General features: G+C 36.9%; 1 protein-coding gene across 1 annotated transcript in view; it reads left to right on the top strand.

Annotated features, from left to right (window-relative positions):
* ABCA12 (ATP binding cassette subfamily A member 12) overlaps positions 1-8,016 on the top strand; it is a 169,354-nt gene extending 161,338 nt beyond the window's left edge. Inside the window, exons 50-53 of the mRNA XM_076005914.1 lie at positions 810-902; positions 2,004-2,109; positions 5,322-5,459; positions 6,810-8,016. Coding sequence (XP_075862029.1) covers positions 810-902; positions 2,004-2,109; positions 5,322-5,459; positions 6,810-6,917 — 445 coding nt within the window. The 3' untranslated portion in view covers positions 6,918-8,016. The remainder of the gene's footprint in view (positions 1-809; positions 903-2,003; positions 2,110-5,321; positions 5,460-6,809) is intronic.
* Positions 8,017-12,702: the final 4,686 nt, after the last annotated feature.

The raw sequence follows: 12,702 nt of genomic DNA, 5'->3' as shown, positions 1-12,702 counted from the left end.
TTGAAACGGTCGTTTCACAAAATCTCTCCACATCCTAATCCCACCAGTCCTTCTGGAATCTGCTCACATGCCTTTCCTCCATGAAGTAGACACTTCAATCAATGAGGCATAAGAAACAACTAAAGCATTTTATCTGTGCCTCTCTTATGAGGTTGACTTTGTACATTATAATTTGTATTAAGTTTTATCTTTGCATTGTAATTATCAGTGGTAGAAAAAGTATTAGATTATTTTATTATCAAGAGACTTATTTATATCCTAGCTTTGCTCCAGCACACTGGAGTCAATCATTTAATGTCCATTAAGTTTTGTATGAAGTGGACAAGATGATACTCCAAATCACCTCCAGTTATCATAGCCTGTGAAATTAGAGCTTATATAATCAAGTGAAGATGAACTAGTTATAAATCCCACAACATAAGATCCAACTGAATATGGGGTATGAGGCATAAGGAAAAAAGCTCAATTTGCCATTTTGGAAATGTTTCTGAGAAAGTGTAGATTTTGAAAGAAAGCTTGAAAGAACTGGAAAGAAAATACTAGGTTCGATAGAGAGGGCATTCCAGGTAAGAGAGATGGCCTGAAGTTTTAGGAAAAACAGTAATAAATTCTATCTGAAGGCATTTAATTTAAATTAAAAGATTTTTTTTTGTTCTCCTTCAAAAGAACTAAAAGCTAAAGGAGAACTAAGGAAGGAGCTAAAATAGTAATTCTTAGGTGCCAAAATTAAACAGTTAAGCTTATGCTCACGAACTTCAACCCAATTTTCTGTGCCCTGAATGCTAGTGTGATTCTGCTCTGTCTTTTAGCATGGAAGAATGTGAAGCTCTCTGTACCAGGCTGGCCATTATGGTGAATGGAAGGTTCCAATGTATTGGATCTTTGCAGCACATAAAGAGCAGGTGAAGAACAAACACATTCCCAGATGGCGTACAATCATCAGTCTAATGGTGCTCTACTCATTTCCAAGGATCATCTCAGCAGCCTGAGTAGTAAAACTGAAATGGAGAATTTAATCATTGACTTGCCTTACATTTAAATTATTTTATTGCGGGGTTGTTGTGTTTTTAGTTCATGACTCAAACACCTAAAAGGCCTACAGCTAAAATATAAATAAATAATAAATCATCCACAACCAAAATACTCTCAGGAAAGAAATTTTCAAGAGTTTATCCAGTAACAAATTAGACCTTGACAAGTATATGAAGACATAGATTCTTAACTAGCATGTTTATTTGCTGTTTGCACAGGCATTCAGTAAGCTATTTAACATTTTTACCGCAGCCAAAACCTTTTAATCAGGCATACTTTAGAGAAATGTGCATAACTATCATATTACTATAAAATTAAAATTAAATTGATAGTTTATGTTCACCAGAGCGTATATGCATTTATACATATCCATGTTAATCTCCAAACTTCAGAGTGTTACTTTATAACTTTCTACACAACAAGTTGACTTTCTTATAAAATAATGTTAACCAAGATAAGGAAAAAAGGATGAAAAAGGCCTTATGTTGCTCTTAGGGAGTCTGTTGTGACACATTTATAAACTTTTTCCTTGGTGCAAACAGTTAGCATCTTGTTTTAATATCTATCTTTAAAACCCAATGATGTTATTCTTTGCTGCTGCCACCAAATCTCCAATGACCTGCCTCTGAAGTGTTTGCTCACTTTAAATTAGAAAGTATTTAACCCCAGAAATTGATATCCATGGCCAATTCCTGAATGTCAAAGAAAGTCAAGATTTTATGCCTTCTTTTCAATGTAGCTTTTGCCCACAGAGTTTGATTGTATATAGAGGTAGAAATAAATAAAAAATCATGGCAGTGCACTATTTCCAGTTTGCAACATACCCTGAACTTTTATGGCAAAATGACAGTCTTTATATAAGAAAAAGGGCTATAATGGTCAACTTGAGTCCTGTTTCATTATCTAGAATTCCAGGGGAGCTATTTGGACAAAATGTAACTCATATCGTATTTTGCACTTTTTCTTTCTAGGTTTGGACGAGGATTTACTGTTAAGGTTCACTTAAAAAATAACAAAGTGAGCATGGAGACCCTCACAAAGTTCATGCAGCTGCACTTTCCAAAAACATACTTAAAAGTAAGTGATTGTCTCACCTTTCGATCTTGACTGATTTTGACAGTCATCATCTAATGTCATAGTGGATGTTTGCCAAGTTAATCACAGCTTTATTATTAATCTTACTATATTTGCTAGTTCAAGATGCATAAAGCACACTTAGCATGAACAAATAGAATCTTCAAATTAATTATATATTTTTGTAGCTATTTAAATTTAACATAATCCTTTTATATACACTTACCTATTTCTTCCTCACAAAGTCTTTATGATCATACTGTATTAGCCTTCAAGTTGTTTATGTTGCTAGTTTACTAGTTATATATGTTAGGGAATTGAGGGGTGATGGGTATTATATGACCAAGGGCATTTCTTGTTAGGAAAAAAAACTACAGAGTTCTGAAATGTCACAAGTAGAGGAGGTTATCTCCTTTATTTCTCTCGCTGCAAAAATAAGCCCACAAGAGTATTTCCTCAAGTCCTCAAGTCCCAGACTATTTGAAATATTGCAAAAGTGATTTTATCTTACCTAGACATAGCAGTGGATGGACACACACAAATATATGCATATATATCTAATAAGACACATAGTTAAAATAAATGTACTTGACAGAAAAAGTTATCACTATAACATCTTTGATGTGCAGGCAATTTGTAGAAGATGATGATGGCAAATGATTGTTTTTAAAAGGAAATCAGATGTAGAATGAGGAAAAGAAATTGGAAAGACTTGGATGAAGTCCGGCTATGCCTGTATGATTTCCAACAAGACATTTATTTAAAATCTTTGAGCCTCATTTTTTTTCACTTGTAAATAGAAATACAGTAGCCCCCCCCCTTATCTAAGGGGATGCATTCCAACACCCCCAGATACCTGAAACCATGGATATCACCAAACCCTGTATACACTCAGTTTTTTCGTACATAGTAACAGGCAGGTAGCATGTACAGCGTGGATACTCTGGACCAGGCGTCCTCAAACTACAACCCGAGGACCACATGTGGCCCACCGAGGACATTTATCCAGCCCGCCGGGTGTTTTTGCCACCACTGCCTGTCCTGCTTAGCAGCCAACTCGTCCCGGGCCCACAGTGCACATGTGTGGAATGTGCGCCACACTCTCCAATGGCCCTCCAATGGTCTGAGGGACAATGAACTGGCCCCCTGCTTAAAAAGTTTGAGGACCCATGCTCTGGACAAAGGGATAATTCACATCCCGGACAGAATGAAGTGGATGGCTCAAGATTACATCATGCTACTCAGAAAGGCGTGCAATTTAAAACTTAAGAATTGTTTGTTTCTGGAATTTTCCCCGTAATATTTTCCAACCACAGTTGACCATAGGAAACTGAAACTGCAGAAAGCAAAACTGAAGATAAGGTGTGACGGCAGTAGCACCCGCTTCACAAAACTGGTGTGAGAACTAAATGATTAAGTGTCCGCAAAGGTAATTCACAAACTGTACCGCACAATATTAAAGTGAAGTAATTGTAGACAACAAAATAGAATGCAGTTTTAGAAAGAATTCATCTTTACAAAAAATACCTTTGCCTCAGCCCCCCCATGCTTTAGTTAGGTAACTTCTCTAGGAAATAATAGCTTTCATGATTCTTATCAAAGCCCATTTTCTATCATCTAAATTTAAATCAAATTTAAAAGCCAAAGGACATCTTTGTTGCACAGATTGTATTGGTTCTAACGCTTTTTCTTCTAGTGAATTTCTGTGTTTATTCACTGAGTGATGAAATTACATTCTCCCTGGTCTGTTTCTCCTGGGACCAGACTACACAAGGCAAATGCAGTGATGACAAAGTTTGATTTTTCCCTAAGCAGACCATTTTTGTACAAATCTTTGGTGGTTGCTAGGTCTCTAGAGGGAAAATAGCCAGAACAACATTTTGAGAGCAAAAGTAAGCAAGATGGCAAGATTGCAGTGTCAGATATAACACAACTACAAGCTGATGGGAAAGGCTGTGCAATGTACAAGGGAATGAGGCAAAGGAAGTCCTGAATACCTGGCTAAAATACATGGTCTTGAACTGCTCCATAGAGGTTGCAGGGGTAGATTCTGGAATAAGAAAACATCCTGGGCCCGGCGCCGTGGCTCACGCCTGTAATCCTAGCACTCTGGGAGGCTGAGGCGGCGGATTGCTCGAGGTCAGGAGTTCAAGAGCTCACCAGCCTGAGCAAGAGCGAGACCTTGTCTCTACTATAAATAGAAAGAAATTACTTGGCCAACTAATATATATAGAAAAAAATTAGCCAGGCATGGTGGTGCATGCCTGTAGTCCCAGCTACTTGGGAGGCTGAGGCAGAAGGATTGCTTGAGCCCAGGCGTTTGAGGTTGCTGTGAGCTAGGCTGACGCCACAGCACTCACTCTAGCCTGGGCAACAAGGCAAGACTCTGTCTCAAGAAAAAAAAGAAAACATCCTGATGAAACTCGTATTTGAGAAAGATTATCCTGGCTGCTTTGTGCCAGAATCAATTGGGTATATAGTTTCTAGGCTTCTGAAGAGGCTGAGGGAGTAACTCAGATGCGGAGTGCTGAGCACCAAGTTAGTAATATTGATAGTGCAAATAGAGAGGAAAGGTTAAACTTGAGAGACATTTTAAAGGAAAAATAAATAAGATGTGGTAACGGCTTAAACATTTGGAAAAGCAAGATGTTAAAGATACTCCAAGGCAATAAGAGTAGATTACTAAATAGAGGGTAATACTATTGACTAAGCTAAAGAAATTGAAAAGAATTTTAGGGTGAGTTAAGAAAAGATGCAACATCATTTGAATGAAGTTCTTCTAGACAATGCTGTTGAAGTCTAACATCTTTAACAGCTAATTTCTAGCCTTTTAGAATAATTCTAACGTAAAAATAAAATTTCTGAAATTGATAACTAGAAAGCTTATATGAGCTGAGCACAATATGACATGTGAAATACCATTCCACAAACTTTTTTTCCCCAGCAAGATAATAATGACTTTATAAGTTCATATGAATGTAGAATGCCGTGGGATTTTCATTAACTTTTTAACTTGTTTTCTTTTTGACATTCATAAAATATTTCATCTCATCTTTGCAAGCTGTTAGTTTCAAAACATACCCATTATTTACACTGTCACATCATTTTCAGTGGAATTAATTGCAGTACTTTCCTTAGCTCTTGGTAAAGTTACGTCTAGTTGTGTCAGTATTACCTGACATTGTAAAATAAAATTTTTTCTTTCGTTCCCACAGGATCAGCACCTTAGCATGCTAGAGTATCATGTACCAGTCACGGCAGGAGGAGTGGCAAACATTTTTGATTTGCTGGAAACCAACAAGACTGCTTTAAATATTACAAATTTCCTAGTGAGTCAGACCACTCTGGAAGAGGTAAGATACGATGCATGTGCACAACTTTGCATATTAATTATTATGCATTTTGGTTATTTCTTTTTAATGACATTTAATTTCTTTTTAATTGAATTAATATCTAATCTTGCACCTGAAAAGCTCAGCAAAGAGCCTAATTAATTTCTGACTTCATCTGGGGATTTTTTTTTAAAAAAATATGTGAAAAGCACTACTTTTAATAGAGAAAAGGAGTTTTTTCTGTATTCTATACAACATCTATATCCATAAGATTATATGTATATGTAAAGCAACAAAACACTATTTTCACCAACAAAACAAACAGCTATTAACATTTTCCTTACTTTCTCCATGGTAGGTTTCTTAAAGAACATTCCTATTGATCGGCTTCCTGGATTAGGGTGGGATGGGAGTAGTTAGAGAGAATTTGGTGCCAGACCTTTAGAACTGCTCAATTCAGGCAATTAAAGTGGCAAATGCAGAATCCTTTCATTTCACTTATATCATTTGTCTTAATTACATTTACATTCAATATCTAGAGACTTCGCAGGTAATTCTTTATCACCTCTGTACTGTCTTAATTTTGTACAGTTCAGCTAACATGACATATACAATGTTCAATTGCAGCTATCATTGGGATGGATCTGAAAGTAAGGCCTTAGGAGCCTCTGAGTCATTGTATGGTGCTGCATTCTATGGACAATTTTTTTTTATGTGGCTTTAGGCATTTTAATGGGGGCTTTAGACAATCATGGCTTTTCTGACGGAGAAGATTTAGTCTTTGACTTATGACCAGCTACCAGCACCATGCCTGGCAAAAATATCAGACTCTCAAATTGTTCTTGGATTAATATATGACTAATAGATTTAATAATTTTAAGCAAAGTAAAAAAATCTGCCTGTTAAATAATTGGCTCACTGAATATGCTGTTAACGTGGGCTTTCTATACAAATTTTATTTTAGTGCATCGACTCTTAAAACTAATGAAACTTCTCTCAACATTTGTGAACAAACATCTGATAAGGACTTAAAGCCGGGCTCCTTGTTTATAATTGATATTGATATTTATCACATGGACGCAGATAGGTGGCTACAGATACTCAATTATAGCTTTAGATTTAGATGATAGTTTTAAATATTAATCATAGTCATCAATACAGTCATAGATACAGGTGCTATTTTTAAACCCCAGTCATATTTGAATATCTAAAAGGTCTTCTAGTGAACCTGTGTATATATGTGTGAGCATGCCCTTATAAAATCTAGTTTTCTTATTTGCTTTTCCAGTATATGTATGTATGTATGAATTAACCTTATTTCTTCCTTTGGTCTACTGGGGACTAATGATTTTATTTTCCCTGAAAAATCAGGTTTTCATCAACTTTGCCAAAGACCAAAAGTCCTATGAAACTGTTGATACCAGTAGCCAAGGTTCCACTATAAGCGTTGACTCACAGGATGATCAAATAGAGTCTTAACACTTCCGGCAAACTCGATCTCAGCCTATGGCCAACGGCTACATTTTGAGAAAAAGCCACAGAAGACACCACTTCTTCAAAATGACATTTTAAAGTATTATTCTGTATGGAAAGTTACAATTGTGTAAGATTAACAAGTATTGTAAATGGAAAGGTTTTCTTTGTAAGGTCAGTGAATGTTGTTACTGAAATGAATTCCCGTACACCCAGCACTATGAACGTGCTAATGTATATGTCGGTGATTCTCAGGAAAAGGTGAAACCACCTCACGATGAATGTTTTAATTTATTACTTTCAATAAAAAGACAGCTTAAAAGGCACAGATATTAGTAGTTCAAAAGTAAGAGTGGAAAAGAAAAGTAAGATGGTTTGTGGTAGGGAGGGCTGGGCAAGTAAACAAAATAAGTTATTTCCAGGAAAATACCAGAATGGGCATCACCATGAGTACCTGAATCTACTGTGACGTGTAAAGTGCTAAGGGCCAGGTTAACATTTGCAGAGCAGTGGGTACAATGTCCACGACGTATGTGTATGTCATTTTCAGTACCTGTGAATACATGAAGACATAAGCCAAAAAAGTGCTTTTCTACAAGAATGCAATAGAGAGAGTAGTTTACCCTGGTGGTAAACGGAACTTAGATTCATTCCTGCCATGCCTTGCCAATCCATAGTAAGGTGCAAGGTCGACAAGAAGCTACTTGTACTTTGGGGGGTGGGGGGCAGAAATGGGTGTGTCAGCTGGGCAGATACAAGTCCTGAAAAGAGAATTCATGTGCTGCTGGCAGGCAACATTTTTAAAAAATCTCTTACAAAAAAAACCCCTCATATTCCAGGTTTCTTCTCAGGAAACATTACTGTGGAGGGAAAATGAATATGAAGATAATTTTCAGCTAATTACCTGGCTGACCCAGAATCATGTGAATGGCTATAGAATAGACTTAACAATGCCAAAGGACATGACCCTCAGTGCTTTACATACCGTGTTTGTAAGTGTGTGTGTGTTTGTGCACGCACGTGCGTGTGTCTGTATAAGTTTGCCAGCTTTGGCATGACTGTTTCCTCTTCAAAAAGCAATAAATTCAAAGTTTAGAAAAGATCATTCATGCTGTCATTTCATTTGTTAGGGAAGAGCCAAGAAACTAAAAGTAGAACTCATGTGGCCTGCAAGGTCCCATGTGATCTGGCCCACTCTCTCCTTGCCACCCTGACCCCACCATGCTCCCTCTGCTGTTTAGAATAGAGAGCTGTGCTGGCCTCTGCAGTTCTTCCAGGGCTCCACACCCATCCTGGTCTCCAGACCTCTGCACACACTGCCCCCTGCTGGCAGTGCTCTTCCCCCACGCCTTGTGCCTGGCTAAGGCTTCCGAAATGTCCTACTTTGCCAGAGAGTTTGACCACCCTGCTGTCTCATTTTAAATCCAGCTCCCCATTCTAATACTGAATCTTGTTGTACCCACCTACTACTTTGCTGTCAGAGTATGTATCATAATTTGTAATATATCCAGACTAACTATACATGGATGTGTATATATATTAACAGACGGCAACACCATTTCTCTCAGGATAGCAAATGTCTTTGTTGAGTTATAACATATAGATGAGCGTTGTGAAGTAGAAGGTAAAACTCTGAATGCATGAGTGTCTTCAGAAGCCCAAGTGACAAAACAGATAGCCAGGCTCCCTGAAAAAAAAATAAAAAGAAATGTTTTGTTGTTGTTTATTGTCTTTGTTGTGGTTGGTTGCTTGTTTGCCTCTGGGCAGCGGTAGGAAGGGGAGCAAAGACAAAGGAAAAAAAGCACCAGTGAGATGGTGGAAGGCTGAGTGTTGAAAGAGATGGAAGTCCAGTGAGAAGGTGCAGCCCTGCCGTGGGCTGTGCCTGTTACCACTGAATGTTGGCTAAAGTTAGCCACACATGCACATGCTTTATGTAAAATGCGTATCTTGTGGAGACTGAGGAAGGGATATGCTAATGCCTGTTATGACAGAGGTGTAGAACAGTGACTGCTTCATCCCAGAATGGGAACCTAAATGCAGAGGAAACCATGAGGCAGGAAGGCCAGCTCAGGGACACGTGCTGAGCAGAGCTTCCAACCAGAGGACATGGCTCGGGGATTCCAGTCCATCTTATCTACCGTTTGGTAGGCAGGGAAGGCCCAGGTGGCCTGTGGACCACAGTAGCTGCACCTTTATTTCAGTATGCAGTAGTCTTCTCCCTCACTAGACGAGAAACTCCATGAGGACAGAGATCTATTTTGATTGTCCTGGTTTTCCCACCAGTATCTACATATATAATAAATATTTTTGGTACTCAATAAATATTGGTTGATTAAATGAATAAACAAATGAGAAACAAAAGAGAAGCTGGCGTGGTTGGTATAAAAGCCAAGCATCCTGATTCTGTTTACACTTCTGAAATGCAGTGAAGTTTCCCATGAGGAAGTTTATTCAGGGAAAAGAAAAAGGAAAGATGGTACTTCATTCCATATTGCAAATATTACAGTGAATCCACTGCTATGGGAAGATTTTTGTATCTTCTCTGGAATTAGAATTTTTGAATGCTTTGCTTTTGTACATTTCTGCACATTTATTTCTTGTTTCTCATTTTGTCTGTTAGGATGTACTATATAAGAGTTTCATACTATAATTTTACATATAAGTAAGGAACACACATAACAAATATTTGAATAGCCCACGTCCCTTTGGGCGTCTCTTTGGTAGAGGAAATGTTTTGACAATTCCCAGTTCTTGGAGGACTGCCTCCACTCTAGATAACCCCTACAGCATTTGTTTTTTTTTTATCTGAGTTACCTGAATTACCTCTGAGAATTGTGGCAATTTTCACGTCATTTATAAAATACAATTTTTCTAATATTAAAACATTGGATGCAAAATCCCAAGGGTGGAAAAATGATGTGTACAACTGCCTTCTTCAAATATGCTCTGTGCTTCATGGATCCTGGACAAACAGCAAACAATCACCTGAACTTGTAAACAGATTCTTCCCCAGTCAGGCATGCAGATGAGAACTCAGCCCTGGTCAACACCTTAATATTGCAGCCTTGCAGAGAACCCAGTTAAGGTGAGCCTAGGTTCCTGACCCATAGAAACTGTAGATAATGAACATGTGTTTCTTTAAGCCACAGAGTCTGTGGCAACAGTGCTATGCAGCAATAGATAGTTATAAATAATACACATAGGTAGACTAAAAACTCATATCTAACTGCTTCTGCAGCCTTAACTTTCATTTTCTTCTTTCATGACATTTTCCCTAACATAATCATTCCCAAAGTATGTACCTCTAGTCATTATTTGCTTAAGTATATAATTAATTACCCATCCAGTCTGATCTTCAAGATGATTTTTATTCCTCTCTTTCTGTTTAAGGCATTAACCTTCTGATTGACTTTATGCCAATTTTTTTATTGTGATAAACTACAAATAAGATTTATTAATCATTTTTAAGTACACAATTCAGTGGCATTGAATACATTTATAATATTGTGCGACCATCACCATCATCCATCTCCAAACTCTTTTCTTCTCATAAAACTGAAATTCTGAACCAATGAAACAATAACTTTCCATTTCCCAACTCCCTCCAGCCCAGAACAATCACCATTCTACTTTCTATCTTTATGATTTTGACTACTCTAGGTACCTAATGTGAGTAGCATCATACATTACATTTCTTTTTGTGTCTGGCTTATTTCACTTGGCATAATAGCCTCGAAGTTCATCCATGTGGTAGCATACATCAGAATTTCCTTCCTTTTTAAAGCTGAATAGTATTCCATTTTATGTATATACCACATTTTGCTTATCTATTCATCAGACAATGGACACCTGAGTTGCTTCCACCTCTTGGCTGCTAGGAATAATGCTGCTACGAACAAGGATGTACAAATATCTCTTCAAGATCCTTCTTTCGATTCTTTGTAGTATATATCCAGGAGTAGAACTGCTGGATCATATGATAATTTTATTTTTGATTTTTTGAGGAATCACCATCTGTTTTCCACAGCAGCTGTACTATTTTACATTCCCACCAACAGTGCCCAAGCGTTCCAACTCCACATCTTTGTCAACATTTGTTATGTTATGTTTTTTTGATAGTAGCTACCCTAATGGGTATAAGGTGGTATCACATTGCAATTTTAATTTGAATTTCTCTAATGATTAGTGATATTGAGCATCTTTTCATATGTTCATTAGCTATTTGTATATCTTCTGTAGAGAAATATCTATTCAAGTATTTTGCACATTTTTGAATTGGGTTGTTTGTTTTCTGTTGTTGAGCTGTTGAAATTCTCTATATAGTCTGGATATTAATCCCTTATCAACTATATGATTTACAAATATTTTATCTCATTATGTAAATTGCATAATTTTTTATAATTGACATGAAGTTCAAAGTTGTCTTTTTTTCTTTTGTTTCCTGTGCCTTTGGTGTTATATCCAAAAAAAAAAAAAAATCACTGACAAATGCAATGTCATAAGCTTTTATTCTATGTTTTTTTCTAAGGACTTTATAGTCTTAGAACTGGCATGTAGGTCTTTGACCTATTTTGCATTAATTTTGTATATGGTGTTAGGTAAGGGTCCAACTTCATTCCCTTACATATGGATATCTACTTTTCCTAGTACCATTTGTTGAAAAGACTGTCCTTTCCCCATTCAATGGTCTTGGCGCCCTTGTCAAAAATCGTTTGACCATATAGGTGAAAGTTTATTTCTGGGCTGTCTATTCTACACCTTTAGGATATGTATATCTCTCTTCATGCCAGTGCCACACTGTTTGATTCTTATAGCTTTGTAATAAGTTTTGAAACTAGGACGTATGAGTCCTCCAGCTTTGTTCTTCTTTTTCAAGATTGTTGTTGCTATTCAGGGACCCTTGAGATTCCACATGAATTTTAGAAAGGACTTTTCTATTTCTGCAAAAATTCTCATTGGGATTTTGATAGGGTCTGTGTCGAATCTACAGAAAGATCTGGGTAGTAGTAACATCTTAACAACATTGTCTTCCAATCTATGAACATAAGATGTTTTTCTAATTATTTATGTCTTTGATTTTTCAGTACTGTTTTATAGTATTTATTGTACAACTCTCTCGCTTGTACAATAAACACTTGTTAATTCCAAAGTATTTTATTCTTTTTGATGCTATCTCAGTCCATTTGCACTGCTATAACAAAATATCTTAGACTAGGTAATTATAAACAACAGGGATTTATTGCTCACAGTTCTGGAAGCTGGAAAGTCCAAGATTAAGGTGTCAACAGACTCAGTGTATGTTGACAGCTCATGCTTTATAGATGATACCTTCTTGCTGTGTCTCCACAAGGTGGAAGGGACAAATAAGCTCCCTTAGTCCTCTTTTATAAGGACACTAATCCCATTTATGAGCGCTTTGCCCTCATTACCTTATCACCTTCCAACACCACTGCACTGGGGATTAAGTTTTAACATAGGAATTTTGGGGAGACACAAACATTCAGACCACAGCAGATTCTATTGTATAATATATACAATTGTTTTAATTTCCTTTTCAGATTGTTCATTGCTAGTGTGTCGAAATGTAACTGATTTTTGTGTGCTGACTTTGCATCCTGCTAGTTTGCTGAATTCACTTATTAGTTCTAACAGATTTATTTTGTTTGGAATCTTTAGGGTTTTCTCCATAAAATATCAAATCATCTGCAAGCAGAGATATTTTTGCTTCTTCTTTTCCAGTTTGCATGCTTCTTTTTTCCTTGCCTAAATGCTCTGGCTAGAACTTCCAGTA

Source organism: Microcebus murinus, chromosome 8 (assembly GCF_040939455.1).
Source record: "Microcebus murinus isolate Inina chromosome 8, M.murinus_Inina_mat1.0, whole genome shotgun sequence".
Taxonomy (NCBI): domain Eukaryota; kingdom Metazoa; phylum Chordata; class Mammalia; order Primates; family Cheirogaleidae; genus Microcebus; species Microcebus murinus.
This window is presented reverse-complemented; position numbering and strand designations above follow the sequence as displayed.